We start from the raw sequence: 19,750 nt of genomic DNA on the forward strand, positions 1-19,750 counted from the left end.
AATAAAACTCTTTTCGATTAAGTACATTTTAAGTTACGAGTTGACAAAGATCAAATCGTAACTCAAAACGTACTTAATCAAAAAGAGTTTTATTGTAGCGTTTAAAAACAACTTGATGTCAGTTACAAGGATATTGAATAAAAATGGAAGTTACCACTTACATAAAATTTAAAAATGAGTTTTGAAAGCTCCATGTGCTCTCAAGGTTAAATGGGTATTACCATTTAATATATTTGTTGAAACCCTGTGACTTTTCTATTAACTTTTTTTCAAATGTCTTGTTTTTTTTTAGATATTTCACTAGTCTAATACGTTTTAGTTATCTTGTATACACATACACACACGCGCGCACGCACGCACACAAACACACACACGCGCGCGCACACGCACACGCACACGCACACGCACGCACGTACACACATGTACTATATATGTACTATATATGTATGCATCAGAAAGACCAAAGCACAATGAATCACGAAGTCATTGACCCGTTTAGAGTAATTAAGAGTTATTAGATTGATACAATTGGTATTAAACGAATTACTTTGTTGCCTATGCTTCGTATCTAGCAAGCAACGTTCAAACTCTGTTATCTCAAGACGCACGTGTCGTTCTTGTGGTACAAAAATAATTTTTTAACTATTTAGAAAAATTTAATATTAGTTTTGATATTTTGGAATAAAAGACACATTTTAATAAGATATAAATGTAATCCAAGTTTCTGCGCATCTTCTTTTCTCGTCTTGCTACACTGCAAATCATCTAGTATTCATTTTCGATTATGACTCATCGTTTTCTATATTAAGTGTAATTGGAGTGTAATGAGTCACCGAATGCCGGGGCACCACGAGTCACACATATAGATATCTATATACCGGGATTGCTAACTGTGACGTTTTAGAAAGGTTTTTGCAAGCGGCTTGAAGGATGCTCGTTAATTAGGTAAAACGTTATTAGTGCATGAACGATTGTGTTCTAAAAAATTAGAAAAGTCATTCAAAATTAAGTTGCATATTATATTAAAAACTGCTGTCGCATATTATTTTAATAACTGCTGTCAATTATCATAGCAGCTATGTTTGTAAAGCATCCGCGTCGTAACTCTTCACTGTGAGTTTTCGTTTAAAATCTACCAATATCTCTTTTTTTTTTAATTAAACATTAAATTTTTTACGAGGTAATAGAAAAATTTATTAAAAATTTAATTAAAAATTAAAATTTTTGTGAATGTTAACAAAAAATATTTTCCTAAAATTTTAACGAAAAACAAATATACGTGTAAAGGTTATTGTACGTAAGACGCAGAACATAGGTTACAGATCGCAAAAGCGGATGCAATAGTCAAACAAAAATGTTAATAATATGACACTTATTCTAATAGCTGCCGCATCCGCATTACGGCAATTTGTGTTCTGCGTAGAATGAGTTTAAATTGTGCTCTTATGTAGAATGACTTTAAAAAAATTTTATTCAATGTTTGTAGTGACAAAATGTATTTGCTTTGTTTTTATTTTAAATTTTACACTCATTATTGTGAAAAATTAATATATAGTAAGTATAGTAAATATGTACTTTTATAATAAATAACATATAAAAAATATAAATTCCAACTTCTAATTAAATTTACAACAAATTTACCTATCATATTTAAAAAACTGAATTTAATGTTTAATTAAAAAAAAAAAGATTTATCAAAAGATTTTGAACCGGAAACTTCTAAGTCAAAAGTTACAATGTAAATGACTCTAAACGACTCTATTAGCACAATCACGGTCAGCAATTGACAGCAATTGCTGACCGTGATATAAATACATCTAGATATAATATGCGGACTTAAATTTGAATAATTTTGTTAATTTTTTATTAAAAACAAAGGGCAATGCACTCATAATGATTTGTCTAATTAGCATTCTTCAAGCTACTTATAGATATTCATTTTAACTAATTTTTTAGCTCTTGCCTACTGATTATGAAATATTTTCCTTGCTTATTCTTAGAAGAATGATTTCTGGTAATTATTATAAGTTCATTTAGATTTATGCAGAATTAAAGCGTCAGAATTATTCATGTTTGCTATCTCTGATTATTACTGAAATTGGTATCATTATGTTACTCATCTAATTATGTAAGCTTACAGTGATTGCTATTAACAAAAAGATAAATAACATGAACGCTAATAATTATTCTTGCAACTTAAATGCCATTGAGAAGTATATAACAAAAACAATTTAACTGTTAAACTATTTTGCACGTTTATACATTTGTCCTTCACTATGATAGAGGCAATTTATATCTCCTTGGCATAAAATCAGTGTTGACGGATGCGTGGGATAAATCTCAGTGGAAACTTTGTGCGCATGTGTGAACTACATAATGGATCACGTGATCAAGTTTGGCACACTCGTATTTAGATTTAATATAGGGAGTTTTTGAGGCTAAATTTTGTATACCTTTTGTCAATATTCATATTAATAATATAGAAAATACGGATATATTAAATGTTATGTAAAACATACATTATTAAATATTATATGCATAAAAGTTTATTAATTTTATACTATTTGAAATGAGTAAAATTATTATTAGGGACACAACGATACCCTGCATAATCATACAATACGTACGCTATTGATAGCTGCTCACGCTGCGCTATTACGCATGCGTAAGTTTGTCTTATGAATCTCACAACAGTGCATGAAACAGTATTTTCATTGTAACACGAATAGTCGTGATAGTCATGATGTAATCATTTGGCAAATAAAACTTGCACGTCTATAAGGTATGAGTACGTAATAGAATTTTCTAATAATATAACGTATTCAGTAACAAACTTTGCTTGCAACATGGATTGTCACTACTTTAAGAATATTTAATTACCTTTTAATTATTTACATTCTTAATTTGTATCTTACTTCGCTTGTGTGTATATAATTTTTAATTCTTAAATTTAGCTATCTTTATACTAATATACTTACAAATTTTGTTAAATAACATTTAAAATAATATATTCAATGATATTTAAAATTTTTCAAAAACACATATAAATTGTCATATTACATAATCCTGAAAATATAATTTAAACCATCTGCTGTTATATCAATTCCCAGTCAATATAATGATTGAATTACAAATTATTACTAATTTAAAAATTACACACACATGCGCACACATATTAATTTATATTAAAATTTACTTAAAAATTATTAAAATTGTTATATAGAAATTAATAACAAAAATGCTTGATAGGTACAGCTGCACATCGCAATTTCTAATTTGCACGAACATGCCTGAAATTCCTGTCATTTTCCCATTTCGCTCACACGTATGACCGCTCGCATGTATGACCGCGCGTGCAATATTGCACGCAATTAGAATTTTGGACAGCTACGCCAGCCGATGTGTTTCGCACAGCGCACGTGATCGCTGAATAATGTAATTGAAAACTACCGACGAGCGGTCCATTTCGTTTAATCGGTTCATATAAATAAATCGCACGGACTGTGAATACAGCGCGCCGGTACTTTAGAATTGCATGCGAGTATATAATTTTAATCACGGCCATTAACGATTCAATCAAATAGTGATACTTATCAGCTTTACTCAAGAATTAATTAAACCGTTAAAAATTCATCATCATCGATCGACTTACGAAACACATTCAGGAATTTCGTCCAAACGCATTCGTTACGTGAATGTTTAACAGATTAAAATTTATTCTAGACTAATTACAGAATATGTGTTGTCAAAGTCTTCTTATAAAACATAATATCATTGATATAATTTAAAAAAAGGTACTAATTACTATTTTTTCTTGCAAATATGTATAATAAAAAAGGACGATATTCAATAGAATTCAATAATCTATGTCATACATTTTTATTGATAAGAAGTCTTTAATTTCTTCTAAGAAATAAATAAATAATTCCTCAGGTGCAATTCAAATAATTTTATTCAATACTGACATCAATAAGATGTCAGTCATTGTATCACATTTTATCTAACGTAATTTTATTACAAGTAAAAGCTAAATTAAAAAAATAGTTTTTTAAATAAATATTCATTTCAAAAAAGCTATTTTTATCAATTAGTAAATTAGTAAATATAATAGTGTAATCGGATCGCGGAAGGAACAAACGCGTGTTTTACCTCGGGCGTTGTGTCGTCATGTTGCTCGCGAGCTTCGCCTGGCTTTCCCTCGGGATCGGTAGGGTCCCTAGCGATCCCGTAAACGCGCCCGCAACGCCCCACGTCGCTCGACAATAATTGAAGACAATTCAGTATGATAACATTCTCTATTATCTTCTGATGCAAAATTACATCTGATAATACTATTTTGAAGCCTTGAATATAAAGTATGTATTCATTGCATCAAAGAAAATTACTTCAACACTTCAATGTTATTTCGATTACGTAAATCAAGATGGACACTGATATTCACAAGGATGACTTGAATGAATGTCGTAACCATTGTTACGGTGCAATTATATGATTATGCCAATCAACTTTGGGAAGGAAATGATGCAAATCGCACGTGCGAATTGTTGAAGGACAAAGTATTGTGCGCTGCATAAAGATTCTAAAGATAGCATAGAGCTTATACAGGGCGTTCCCAAATTTTCCGTACAAACTTTAACAATATGGTCTATGAGCTAAAACTCAAGAAAAAAATATTATACTGACATAGAGCTTGAAATGTTTTGTTAAAAAATTCTAATAAAAATATTAAATCGTTCTCGCGTTAATTCTTTGGTTGAGTTCATTTCTTGACGTGTAATTTGTATTCGATAAACTTTGTATTTTTACTATTTAAAACAATGTATGCGGCACAAGATAAACATCAAGTGATTGAACACATTATAAGTAGTATGTCGTTCGACGATGTTTGTTTTGTCAATTTCTCGCAGTCAAATTTATTTTGACTGATAAAATTAAATATCACATCAATGTTAAGCTTGTATTAATTAGATGGATATTTTGAAATGCAAAATTAGGTGAAAAATTGTTTCTTGCAAATTTCATATTTTTGCTATAATTTTTTAATAAAGTATCTCGAAGCTTATGGTTTATATAAGATTCTTTTAATATTTCAGCTTATACAACATACTATTAAAATTTTTCCGGAAACTCCAAGGACACCATGTATTATGAAATATAAATCTTGCTTGTTCAATATATTGTACGTATATTTTAAAGAATCTTTTCGTACATTAAGATCATTTGTATATAAAATATATGTTAAACATTTTTAATTTAACGAAATATAATTGATACCTAATTAATAAAAAAAACTGTGATATACACGTACAAAGATAATTAATTATCTACACGCAAATGATGAACAAGCAAGAAGTGTATTTGTATTTCACAATATACCCTTCACGTTATTTTTAGAATCTTTATGTAACGGATCTGGAACAGGTCTTGATTTACGTACATGTCTAAAGTGATTTAAGTGTCAACAAACGTGGGTAGTTTGATATGTTTCGAGCCTAACAATGAAACACTTGTATCTTACAGTAAAATCGATTTTATTGTTCAATATAATCTTCTTTCAGCTCGATGCACTTGGTCTATCTTTTTTCTAGTTCCTTTATTACGTCAGTAAAGTAGATTTGATCAAATACTGCAAAGCACTTGTTTTTGGCAGTTCTTGATTGTTCCTTGCTCTCAAGTATGTAGTAATAGATACATGTTTCGTCAACAGTCAGGAATAGATGTAAGAAATTTGAATTCCGCTTGAACCGGCGATTCCTTCAAAATGTGATTTCTTTGAAATGTAACGCATATATTTTTAGTCCAATGTTAGCAAACGCGGTACTCATCATGCGGTCCGCTTTCTCATACCAAAATATTTATGTAATATTTTGGACACATGCAGAAGCTGTGCCTGCGGCATCTGTAATCTCTCTGACTTTTAGTCTCTGATGCAATTTTTCGATAACCCGGATGCTCATCACCAAACCTGCTTAAACTCGGCAATCCAAACGTTAATTTTAAATTGAAAACGTAGAAGCAGAGTCATGGCTTTTGTTTAAAATGTTTTTGTTTTTTCGAATAACGAATAGTTCGGGAGAAATAGTGGAAACGTTACAATGGATCTCCCTGTATGCGCGTATGTGCGTAGTTCGTATTTATTAATCTATGTAAGCACAAAGACGGCTATTCATACATGGACCTGCATATGAGAGCAGATGCACAAAGGTAAATTTGTGTATAGGACGTACGAACAAATCTCATAAAAGAGACATTCAAATGCCTTTAATTTAGAAATTAGTGATTTTTGCAAATTGACATTTATAATCAGGGATACAAGAACTACAATTTATCACAAATTCAAGCAAATTGATTAATAATACTTTTCTCATAAAAATCGCGTAGAATCTTTTGAGCACAATTCTCTTAATTTAAAAGTTATTTAATTTTTTTTATTTATTCATAATTCTTATGTATGATTGCCTTTTTTTAGTAATTAGTTACAAATTTAATGATAAAGTAGTACTACAAATTAAATTTTTTATATATACTAATACAAATCTAATAAGTCAATATGCGTGCAAAGGTTTATTTTAATTCAATTACTCTTTTAAGAATTATTTATCCCAAACTGCAGCAAAATATTATTATTTTCGCTACATACATACATAAGCAAATTTTTTGTTTTGTTCTTTGTAGCTGGTTTTAAGGCCAAAATTTATATATTTACAAACCAAAATGTTTTGTTATTGACTAAAATAACAAAGAAAGAATAAACATAACAAGCTTATAGTTTTTAAATTCCGATTGTGATAACTTCTAGTTGATATTTTGTAACCAAAATCTCCAATGGAAAAATGTTGGAAACGTATGTGTTATTACAAAATAAATATGCAAATATTTTCAAACATAAATATAACATGCAATCTGTTACATAAGAGTGTGTGTATGTTTGATTACTCTCATATGATTACCATATAGCTGAAAATATAAATTTTTTAAACATAAATTTAAAAAATTAAGTAAAATTTCATACTTTTAGTTAAGTCATAAAATTAAAAAATAAATTTTTTATTAATATTTTTATAAATATTTTATATTTTAATTTAATTTTAGAACAACAATCCAGAATGCACACAATTTTGCAACAAATTAAATTGCACATGCATGTAAAAATATAATAAGCAAATATTAAATGCAATAAGCATAACAATTTATCAACGTAAATATTTTACTTTATCAAAGTAAAATTTTATCAATATAGTGATTGCATGTGTTATATTTATGGATGTTTGAAAATCTTTACATTCTTTTTTTACAACATAACACAGCGTATCTTAGCAATTTTCCATTGAATGTTATCAATACATTAGGAATGCGTTTTGCTTTATCTTTTTAGTAAAAGAACAGTATATATATTAACGAAATGCATACATTGACACAAAATTCACGAAGATTTTTTGCCTTAAACATCACATATATGAATTTCATATCCCGAGATAACGCTTATGATAGACGACCTTCGTGAATAATTCCACTATATTCTCGCGTTCAGAAAAATTATTCAAGTTTAGGATGACGGCATTATGGACGAGAACGAATAATGCATGAATTAATTTTGGAAATCGTGCATTCTGAAAATCTGATAAATTTCATGCGGTACTTTTCTGTCATTTTTCTTGCAATATATTACATATTTACTGTGCAATATACATTACGTATTCATTTATAATTTTTCTTAATATCTACCAATCTTCTTATCTCTCGTTTGACCAATGAAGTTAGCGCTCTTGCATGAGCGCTTCACCACGCCTGTATATGTGTAATAGTATTAATGCTACATAATTTTTTCATTAATAAAAGACAAAAAAACAGATCTGTATTGCATTAGCACAGTCTCTTCAAAAGAATGTTAGAAAAAAATAGGAAACAGTAATAGAAATATTTTTTAAAAAGATGTGTTTATAAAAAAATATTGTATTATTTGAAATACATAAGTAGTTAGTGTAATAAATATAAACAAGTAAATAATATTCATATATATACTTGTAATAAAAATAAATAATAGTTATATATATTTATTTATAGATAAAATGTTTATTTAATATTTTAATAAGTCATGGATAAATAAATTTTTCCTATTTTCTATTTTTTATTTCTTAAAAGCATAAAATAAAAAATAGTAAAACCAAAAAACCCAGCACATCTTTTATGAATATATAAATGTAACAATCATTTTTCTTACCAAGTAGCTAAATAATCACAGTGACAAGTGAATTTATTTTTAAACATGTTTAAAGAGTTATATTTATGTAAATATTCATGAGATATTTTAGCTGTTTTTTATATTTATGTAAATATTCATGAGATATTTTATTTTAGTATTTTTTTTATTCTATATTTCTAATAAGTACAGAAATTTAAGAAAATAATAGAGAATAGAATATAGAAAAAACTTATTTATCCATAACATATCAAAATGTAAACTAAATATCTTTATTTCAAATAAATGTATGTATGCATGTATAAATATTAAATAGAAATATTTGCTTTTTTATATTTAATACACAAAATATTTATTGCAAATGGAATTTTTGTAGATGCATTTTTTAAAAATAAACATTTCTATTGAATTTATTTCAATTTTTCCCAACTCTGCTTCGAAAGAGCAAGACATTGATTTGTCGATCTATTACAGTAAATCAGTAAGGTTTGCAACGCGAATCACGTCTACCGTACGTATTTGCTTTCATAATGAGCACCGTGCTCAGATATATTACACGTTTAACACTTCCAAAGTCTTTAACAAAAATTGTACTAAACGAAATAGAAAAATTAACCATACAAACATGCAAATATAATCAAGGCGGTTATAAGTGAAAAGTTAGAAAGTTAGAAAGTTTCAGAGTCAACTTTTATGCTACATCTATGGAATTAGGAGTATCAAACGTAAACTGAACGTTCGGGATACCGTTCACATACGGGAGGAATGGTGACTTAATGAGGCAAGCCCCTCTCCTCTCTCAATTTCAAGGATGATAAATGTACTCATACCGTAGCGCGGTGGTCGCATTCACAGTTTATAAGCGCCCGTGATCGACTAACCGTCGCTCAGTTCGCATCTCGACTAGAATTTTAAGTGTCTATTGCTTTTTGACAGATAAATCGGTGTGAGTTTAAATTTAATCATAAAGTCTCGCAGTTACTCAAGAATGAATCAGGAAGTCTGCTGACATAAATTAGTGACTAAGCATATCATTAGTTGTCATGTTCGTCGTCATTTGTAGTGACCAATAAAACCGTAGGGATATCGCGTTTCATTCCAGAGTATAAAAGAATGTACTGATATAGACATAAAGCCTACCATTATCGCACTGTGTGTATCATTTCGCGGCTGGCTGTGCAAAACGAAGCAGTGAAGTGAGCAAATAAGTGAGATAAACATTTGAAATCAAGTTACGAGCACGTTAACAGGTCAGTATGTCAACTATTATCAACACATTGTATGGTCTGGAGAAAGACACATTAGAATAAAAATTTGAAATATAACGTATCCTTAACACACTTTAAAAGAAAGAGAGAGAGAGAGAGAGAGAGAGAGAGAGAGATGTAAGAGTAAAATGTCTCATAAACTATTGAATTTGCGCGATAACTCTATCTTGATACTTTTATGTTGCAGAATAATTAAAAGAATCATATGTGTAAAAAAAATTATATAATTTTATTTTAAAAAATAGTAAATAATATAATTTTGAAAAATCAATTTTATCATTATTTAACTATCTCCAAACTATAATTTTTGTTATCTCAAACGTTTTTTCGAATAACGAATAATGTAAGAGAGTAGCATGGAAAAGTGCCATCGGTCACCTGTTACGTTCGCATATCATGTGCAGTTCGCCTTTGTTAATGTATGCAAAGACGGACATTAATAGACAAAGATGCACGTATATTTGTGCGAACAGACGTGCGAATGCAAACTCATGTGGATAAACGTGCGGACAAACGAACAGATTTCATAAAAGAAACTTTCAAATGCCTTTAACTCAGAAACTACATATAGTTTACAGCAAATTGACATTTTTTTATCAGAGACGTTATAATTACAATATATCACAAATTCAAGCAATTGGCCGATAACGTTTTTCTCATAAAAATTATGCGGAGTTCTTTATTTTGAACTAGATATTTCTAGATTTTTGCTGAAAACGATATCACAATTTTACCAGTACATCGGATATAAAACTAAGAAAAAATCTAAGAATCTAAAAATATAAACTAAATACTAAATAGAAATAGTATAATAACAAAAAATAATTAATAAAACAATATATAAATTTAACTTAATGAAATTATATTAATGCAAATAATAAATAATTCCAATTTCTGAAAAAAATTTTTGTTACTATGTTAGTGTAACCTCAAACATAACACTTAATCTAACTTGCAGATCTATTTTGTAACGTTTAACGACTGCTTCGTTATCATTATAACGTCGTTACGAAGTTGATTTACTGCAAGGACGTTGCAGATATAATATATAATGACAACGAAACTATCATTAAAAGTTACAGAATAGGCTTGCTGGGCATGAATTATGAAACTGTTCGAATTGGATTCCGATCAAAATTATTCAATTATTTCCTCGATTTCTATTGTGTTTTCTAAAGAAAACAGAATAATTTTAATTCCATTATGAACAGTTTCATAATGTATACCCAAAACGATAATTAACACTGTCTCACATTGGCAAGATTGTTACCATTAAGCAATTGTCTTTGCACACGAAATCAAACGTTGTTACGTCTGTATACATTTATACGGGACCTAGAGTGAGCTCGAATCCGTGTCTAACGAAATAAAACAACAGTTAAACGAAGAGACAAAAACACCGCCACGCCGTGAATATAGAAGGATGTAACGTCGCTTATTCAGTTTCACGTTCTAAATAAACGGAAGTTCAGTGCCTTTCTCATGTCTCGTTAGTGATTCGACAATATATATACAGAGTGTCTCACAACCATCATATATTTTAACGACATTTTAACAGCAAGAGATAAAGTAGAGTAAAATATTCAAATATGTTGAGACAACAGTTTTTAAATTATAATCGATTAATGATGTTCAGAATTCGCGCACTAACAATAAGATCCGCAATTACAAACGCGCATCAAATTTATATCATTTATGATTTTCAATTAACAATAATTTTTACTGCACTATTTATTATCAATAGTATTAATAATTATTATATTAAATATAATAGTTAACACATAAATAAAGATTTTTTAATGTAAAACATAATTAAGAAAAATAAATTTATTGTGATTTTTTACATTTTATGTCTTGAGAGAAATAAAATTGTGCGGATAAGAAAAATAAGATAAAAACCGATACTTACATTTGACTCTTACTTCAAGATCATCTTAAATGTTTTTAAATTGCTAATCTTTGTGGTTTGTGTTTATGACTTCTTAAAAAAGTACTTGAAACGGTCTTAAGCATAAAAACAGATTATGAATACTGATCGAAGTCGTCCATATCCTTTCAATTTAATTTTTTATTAAAACTGCAGATCTTGAATTATTAAAATTATACAATATTATGACTCTCAGGACTTAAAAACTTAGAAAAGGATATATTCATTACGTTTTATATTAAAAAACGCAAAAAACCTTTTCTAATATTAATTTGTTAAATTTAATAATTTTAATAATTATTCTTCGATAACTTTTTTGTTATAATATCTTGATTCGAGAATTTCGGGGCACCCTCTTTATATTATAACAAAAAATTATATTAAAGAAAAAAAGAGAAAGAGAGAGAAAGAAACTAATAACTTCCACAAATTTGGCTCATTATTAAATGTGGCGCATTGAAAAAGATTAAAAAATACTAACAAATCAATCGTTGCAATTAATCGCAAGATATCACTGTCTTGTAGAAGATTTCTAATAACAAGATTAAAAATATTCTTGATATATTTAATATTATTACAACCTTATGCAGTGTAAAAAATAAAGCAGTATTAAAAGATGAGATTTATTAGAGAGTTTACACGATCAGTAATACTATTAGTACCAACAAACACTAACAATATTATTGATCGTGTGGTTAATATTAATAGATTGCTGTAGAATATTGATAATAATTCAAATTTTTTTATTCTCGACCATTAGTAGCGTGATGTGGTAGGAATATTAATAATAACAGCAATTATGTAACGAAGATGCGTTAGTATTTTCATCAACATAATCCATAATCATGAATGACATAATCACATAAATAACCTTAGGTTATAAAAATATTAATGCATACTGTTACTGTTGCTGATTCAATATTATTCTGATCAGTATTATTGTTCGTGTCAGGTTGCCATATAATTCCTATTTTCCTCCGTCAAATTAAATAAGATTGATTTATTAACTTCAAACAAGAGAAATACGTAAATTTCAGTTTACTTATACATTCTTACATTTAGAATAAAAATTTACTCGATGTAATATAGTGCACGTTGCTTAATTGCCTCACAGTTAGAGGCCATTGATAAAAAATGCAGACAAGCGCTCCCCTTCGACGCAATACATTATACATATAATTAACACTTCCGCAGAGAACCCCAGCAGTCTTCACCCATGCGTAAAAAAAATTCTTATTCTTTACATTACGGGATGAGATATTTTTAATATCCATGAAATAAACTCCCTTTGTGAGTCTTCGTAATATTTTATTAGAAAAAAACATCTTCAAATTTTTTTTTAATCTACTTGCAAATCAATAAAATCATACGATTGCTACAAATCTTCATTGTCTAATCTAAATTCATCTGAAAAATGGGATACAGCATCATGAGACGCAGCACCAAGATCATTCTATATATAAATTTAAGAATTTTTCTTTTTAAAAATCAAATATTGCCCCAACAATTATATATAATATATGATTGTCCCTATATTAATCTTATTTTATGACACGTGTAAAAGCTTCAATTTTGAATCGAAAAACCTTCTCTGTAGATGCATAATTAAAATAAAATTTACTTGAAATCGATTATAGAAAATAAAGTTATAATTCATTTGCATCTATAACATTTAATTTGTGAAATATTTAAAATGTGATTTAAATTATTTGCTATAAATTATTAATATACCACACAGAAAAAAAATTAATATCAAATCAACAATCTTTGTTTCATATATAAGCAAGAATATAAAATCTTGGAAGAATTTATAATCTTAAACAGACGTAATTTGCTTACATGAAGAAAATTTGTCTTTTTGCGTAAGCAAATTATGTCTGTTTAAGGCATATAAATTCTTCCAAGAAGATTTTACATCCTTGCTTATATATGAAACAAAGATTGTTGATTTGATACTAAATTTTGTTCTGTGCACTAGAACTATATAATAATATACTCATAAGTTCAATCATTAAATGTCCGTCTAATGGTGAATGGATTTGATTCTGAGGAAACCGCGAAAAACATTTCTGAGAAAACTCATCAAAGTGAAATATGGTCGACGTCGTTCGACCACAAGTACGTACGCGATCGCGGCGCACCAGACGTGTCGTAAATTTCTCGCAAATACCGCAACTCGATCACGTTCGACGGGATCTCAACGCGGACCGTACGTATGCCGTACGTTTGGCCAAAAAGGGAAAAGCGAAAAGCGGCTTCCCATTACGCTCTTAATTGAAACAGCGATCTCAAACATAGAGCAATGCGTCCGTCTTGAATATCGACGGACAAAGAAAGAAACGACGGTAAAGCGGGTGAAAAAAAACCGACGGAAGAGAGAAAGGGTGGAAAAGCCGGAATGAGTGGAGGGAGCTGGTTGGAAAGAAAGAAAACGTGATAAATCTCGCCGCGAACAATAAGTTATCGTAAAGAATCGTTTTCGCGTTTCGTGACACGGCGGGAAGAACAATGATTTGTCGGGAAAATTCTCCAATTCCAATTCCAATTTCAGAAATGGCCCAAGAGACACCGGCATGGCTGACTCCGAGCTTCGTAGAGAAGATCCTACGAAAGTCGGAAGGCGACAACTCGATCCAGGTGATCGATTTGTCTGTGAAATCGGCCACGGCCAAGGGTGACAACTATCAAAGTGAAATGGTGAGAGTTGTTGCCAAATATTCGCGTGGCCAAGGCGGTGAGGTTGCAGAAAAATCAATAATCTTCAAAATCGCACCTTCACTCGACAGCCTTCAAGGGGAACTTGTAAGTCTATTTAACGTATATAATATTTCTACCAAGATAAATCAAACGAGCAGATTTCATTATTTCGGAGTATATTTCTATTTAACAAGAGGCCAGGACAATTATTCTTTACGCAATCAGTTGTAATCATTAAAATTGTTTTTATCAATTAAAGAGACAAACGTATTTTTAGAAAGCATTCTTAAATGATTTTAAAATGAATTTCAATTTGTAAAGTAAAATTATTATTTATTTGTCATCCGAAAGTCAAAACTCTTAATCTTTCCATTTAAACCTTTATCTCATAAAAATAATTGCAAGTTTGTTAAATTTAAAAATTCCACATGTTAATCTTCAACAAACTTTTTACAGATCGCGGAAGGAAATGCCTTTGACATCGAGATATCGGTGATATCAGATACCTTGGCTAAAATGAATAAGATGGTGGAACCGAAATACCGCTTAGGACCAAAAAGTTTATACATGCAAAGTGAAAATCCAGCGCTTATAGTGATGGAGGATCTCGCGGTTCTTGGCTATCGTATGGCCGATCGTTTAAGCGGTCTCGATCTAGACCATTGCTTATTGTCGATGAGCGGACTAGCCAGGTTTCATGCAACCTCTGTGGCCCTGTGCGAGAGGGTAAGAACTTACGTCTGACTTACAATCAGTCATAATGTTTCATTGCAATTATTAAGAATTCGGGGTAGTGGAAGAAATCATCTAAGCTTCAAAATTCCGCGTCAATACTTTCTTAATATAAATAATAATATAAACTGTATACATATATAATATATAATCATTTTTGTGTATCATAAATTATTACAAGACTTTACGCTAATATAATTCAAAGTATCTATGAAACACATCTTACATAATAATTAAAAGTATTAAAAGTTTTATATAATAGATATTAATGTATTGTATTTTAAAGCGACAAAATTTGCAACTTTAATCCTCACAAATAATTAATATGAGATTATTTTCAATGAAACTTGTAGAGTTTTCAGTATCACGTGTCTAATAATTTATACAATTCTATAAAGAAGTATTTGCTATTAATATTAAAAATAAATTCTATTTTATATAATACTGTATACAAATATGATATTTTATTTTATACTAAATCAAATTTTATTTACAAATGTGCAATAGCGGTGGATCAAAAATACTCACGTTTTACAAAATAAATTATCAGGAATTTTACAATTTGTACGTTATTAATTTTAATTTGCTTTATACTTTGACAATGTTTAAATCAAGTATTTTGTTTCAATTTAAGATAAAATATCAAACATTTAACAACTTTTGTGTTATAAGGAAAAAAATTATTTTTCATGCAATAAATTTTAATTTAAAATAAATGCAGCTAATAAAAAAAAAATATATATATAAAGTTAAAATAAAAAAAATATGTATACAAATTATATATAACAGATTTATATAATAAGATTACAAATCTTCTGCAGAAATACAAAAGCTATAATTCTTACACTGTATAATTAATATAACTCTTTTCATAATTGAGTTTAAATAACAGGTATAAAAAAATAAAATTCAACATTCATCTATTTTGTATAAATAATGCATTTAAAATAAAATATGAATATTATCAAATAAATTACAGGAACTAATTCACAAAAGATTCATACAAAAATACGTATTAAAATAAGAAAATATTATTACATAGATTAATGATTCTTATGTAACTGAATCTATCCAAGATAAATATCGTGCATTGTAGTCTAAAACTTTAATATCTACAACAGATATGTACATCGTAATAATGCGTGCGCTATGATTGTTATCATAAACCGCAGCAATTTTGTACAGTCGAATGAGAGTTCGAAACTACACGGCGAGTGATCCAACAGAAATGCTTGGCAGGGAATAACCGTTTTAACCAAAGTTCAATATCCTTTATTGCGGCACGTGCCTCGACGTTTAGCCAAGAAAATAGTTTAAAAAAGTATCTTTCACTCAAAAGAAGAACAACAACTTACAATTAGTAAAAAAATATATATATCAAATTGTTCTTAGTAAGAAAATCGATTTGTCCTCAATTGAAACACCGCGTGTATCAAATATTCGAAACTAAAGCAATCAAGAACAAAAAGCTTTTAGCTTAAAGAGATACGTACGTATCTAATAATAAAAACATGTACGTTTCTACATTTGTAAAATCGCAATTTAAAAATAAAACACTGAAATATTAAAAAATTGTACATTTAATAAAACATTTAATAATTTTGCATTAAATAACAGTCTTCCTCGTAACCTTTTCTCCAAGAAAAAATCTGTTCTAAATTTTCCTTAAAAAAAATTGTACATTAATTAACATATTGTTCGTTACATATCCATCGTACTTCTTTAAGATTTATAACCTAAACGTTTTGTATAGTGTCATCTGTATAATGTTCAAGATTTACAATCTGCGCTACAAACTTAATTATTTAACTTTATAATGGATAAACATCTAACAATACCTTTTAATAAAAATATTTTAATATTTAGGAACCAGAACAAAAAGAGAAGTATATGAAAGGAGTATATTGTCATGAACAACCACCAAGTGTGGCAAATTTTTTCATTGCGTGTACTAAAGGTTTCGTAGACGAGATAGCAAATTGGCCAGAACTGAAAGGGTAAGATTTGCACAAACGACAGTATTTATTGTTCTAATCCTTAATAACAAATAACCAAAACATAGCAAATATAATATAATACACATTGCAAAAATTTATATGGTTTCTACACAATTTCATATCATTTTATGTAACTTTTATCGCTAGGTACGCAGAAAAAATAGCTAAAATCACTGACCGCATATATGACATAGCGATAGAAGCAGCCAAGCCCTCTGAGGATCAATTTAATGTTATTAATCACGGTGATTACTGGGTGAATAATATGTTGTTCAAATATGATAATGACAAACCTGTTGATCACATTTCTGTAAGTATCACATTGTAAAAGATCCTGCACTTTCTCTAAATATAAGTGCTCATTAATTTATTATAATTGTAGCTTTATATATATCATAGATTAAAAATTTCAAGATTTCAGATTAAATACAGTGAGTCATGAAATTTAATTTATACGTGCAGTGTAATTGTACGATTTATATCGATTATATACATACATACATATATATATATATACATTATTACATACATACATACATACATATAGCGTATTTACTTTAAAAATATATCTTTTAGAAAAATAAAAATCATTATATATAATTTAGTATCGCGTTCACAGTCACTTTATTCCAATTATATCCATTTCTGAATTTTCTTAGTTTTTTATAGTTGAATACAATGATATAAATTTATGTAAAAATAAATATTTAAAACAAATATATAATATTCCAAAAGGCATCGTTGCGGTACATGTTAACGCATTTTAATCGCAATATCAACTTTAGAGATCAAAACTAAGAGACGTTAATATAAAATACTTGAAAATACAGTATGTTATAAATAATGCAATAAATCTAGTTTGATTGCATTCAGGTACATCTGCCACTTGTCCGTCCGCGTTGTCCGCGCAAACTCTTAACTTTTTCGCCACGATTTCCTAAACACAAGTCTCACTTCTTTCCTGGAATGGACGGATTTCATTTCCAATTCAATTACTAGGGGCTCAAAAGATCGATCAATACAAAGAATTCGTTTTATATTACAGGTGGACTTCCAACAGTGCTCCTATACTACGCCGGCGATGGATATTCTCTATTTTCTCGAAACAAGTCCTTCTCCGGAAGTTATTGAAAATCAAAGAGATCTTCTATTAAACGAATACCATAGCACACTGACTGTGACTATGAAACAACTGAACTGCAAGACACAACCGCCCACTAGGGATGAACTGGAAGATATCCTAAAGCAAAAGGCAGTCCTTGGAATGATAGCATCCTTTACAATTTTACCATTAGTGCTGTGCTCAAAGTCTAATGTGCAAGATTTTAATGATTTTATGGCTGATGGTGTTTGTAAAAATCCAGGTCTTAAGGGCGAAAGTTTTAAAAAGTTAATGATAACAAGAGTTCCACTGTATGAACAGTGGGGTTTACTAGATCTTTAATATTCGATTTTCAATAAAAAAAATTGAAACAAGAAATAAAAATAATACGCTTTTAAGGCTTGCTCTTCAAAAATGCTAGGAAGGTTGACTCCGTGTCTTAATCCATTGTTAATGCGAACATTTTGTGAACATTGCAGTTCACTTCATTAAGACAAGAAACAATTTGATACTAAATTCTTCCTCTTAAAGACATTTCTGTACACTATTAGGATAGCGGAAAAGGGGGGGGGGGGGTAAAGATAAAAGAGTAGAGATATACAAGAAAAAGGCAAAGTCGCTAGGACTGTGATGGAGATGATATGATTTTTAAGGTTGATTGTCTGGTCAATTCTCAATAAAAGTAATATACCTGATGAAGCACAACAAATATCATGACAATAATAGATTTTAATAGGATTTTATATTATTCTTGTTTCCTTAGATTTCAGTTTTTAGAGACATCAATTCGTAGACATTAAAGCTACTGTTAAAAAAAGACAATGTTAATATATAAATCAGCAGTACATATGTAAATAATAAAACAATAATTATTGAATGTAGATCATATCTTGTTGTTTTCTTTTCAATAAAACTATATTACGTAAGTGAAATATATAATAGATAATCGAATATGTATATAAAGATATTATTATTGTAATTGTACATGAAAAGTCTGAATATTATAACATCACACATAAGAATATATAATTATCCCCTTTAATGGCTTTTTAATTAACTTTTACTCTCTGCTTTGCACAAAGTTACAAGATACATTCTTTTACGATGCAAAGTGAGAGATTATATAATGTTTGACCTCATTGACTTAGATTAACATGGATTACTTCAATTATAAATCATATTAAAAAACATGAAAGATTCTACATTTTAATAACCTTAATACACTTATTATAGTTTCTTATGTATTCTTATAAATTTAATGTAAAAAATTTTTAATCTCTTAATTTCAAAACTTCATACATTTCTGTTTCTCTATCTTTCTCCTCCTCTTCTCTCTTCCACTCTTCTCTCATCCCTTTATAAATTATACAATTTTCTTATTTTTTAATTTTCAATATTTTTTTAGTTTAATTCGAAATCCTATAGAAAATTAAATTCTGGGTCAAACTGTTTTTATTTTCACTGTTTATAAAATTTCATTAAATTTACAAGTTTACTTATTTTTATTTATTTTTAATAATATGTGTAATATACAAAAAACTGTTTATAATATAAAAGCGTTAGTTTTAATTCAAATTAATCTTAGAAGTTAATATTAAAAAGAATATATTATACAGATTAAAATCAGTGTTTTAATATGTTAATATTATACAATATTAACATTATAAATTAATAATTTTTCTGAATTAATGTTTCGCAATTATCTCATATAAAGATCATTTCAAGATAATTAGATTAAAATTGAATTTTTGCAACATTCTTTAAAGAAGAATTTTAGTTTTAAATAAACCTGCGACAATCTTGCATGTTATCTTTCACAAAGACAAA

The 19,750-nt window shown here is 28.7% G+C and overlaps 2 protein-coding genes across 8 annotated transcripts in view; one reads left to right on the forward strand and one right to left on the reverse strand.

Moving 5' to 3' along the window:
* LOC105194638 (basement membrane-specific heparan sulfate proteoglycan core protein) overlaps window positions 1-19,750 on the reverse strand; it is a 288,155-nt gene that overhangs the window by 160,942 nt on the left and 107,463 nt on the right. The window lies entirely within an intron of this gene.
* Window positions 2,668-18,960, forward strand: LOC113003056. 3 transcript variants are annotated; one of them, XM_026130848.2, is made up of 6 exons: window positions 2,668-2,782; window positions 13,947-14,197; window positions 14,549-14,818; window positions 16,691-16,821; window positions 16,969-17,131; window positions 17,867-18,265. In XM_026130848.2, the coding sequence occupies exons 2-6, from the start codon at window positions 13,949-13,951 to the stop codon at window positions 18,263-18,265; spliced, it is 1,212 nt and encodes a 403-aa protein (XP_025986633.2). In that variant the 5' UTR covers window positions 2,668-2,782; window positions 13,947-13,948. The 3 variants fall into 3 exon arrangements, with proteins under 3 accessions (XP_025986633.2, XP_025986632.2, XP_025986634.2); XM_026130847.2 differs by lacking the exon at window positions 2,668-2,782 and adding an exon at window positions 9,029-9,450; XM_026130849.2 differs by lacking the exon at window positions 2,668-2,782 and having other exon boundaries at window positions 13,949-14,197; window positions 17,867-18,960.

This window comes from Solenopsis invicta, chromosome 11 (assembly GCF_016802725.1).
Source record: "Solenopsis invicta isolate M01_SB chromosome 11, UNIL_Sinv_3.0, whole genome shotgun sequence".
NCBI classification, from domain to species: Eukaryota; Metazoa; Arthropoda; class Insecta; order Hymenoptera; family Formicidae; genus Solenopsis; species Solenopsis invicta.

Excerpts from the sequence above, each read along its gene's own strand:
- LOC113003056 (XM_026130848.2), top strand. The coding sequence starts at position 13,949 with ATGGCCCAAGAGACACCGGCATGGCTGACTCCGAGCTTCGTAGAGAAG. Across the intron at positions 14,198-14,548 it reads ACAGCCTTCAAGGGGAACTT|ATCGCGGAAGGAAATGCCTT; the intron begins GTAAGTCTATTT and ends AACTTTTTACAG. Across the intron at positions 17,132-17,866 it reads AACCTGTTGATCACATTTCT|GTGGACTTCCAACAGTGCTC; the intron begins GTAAGTATCACA and ends TTTATATTACAG.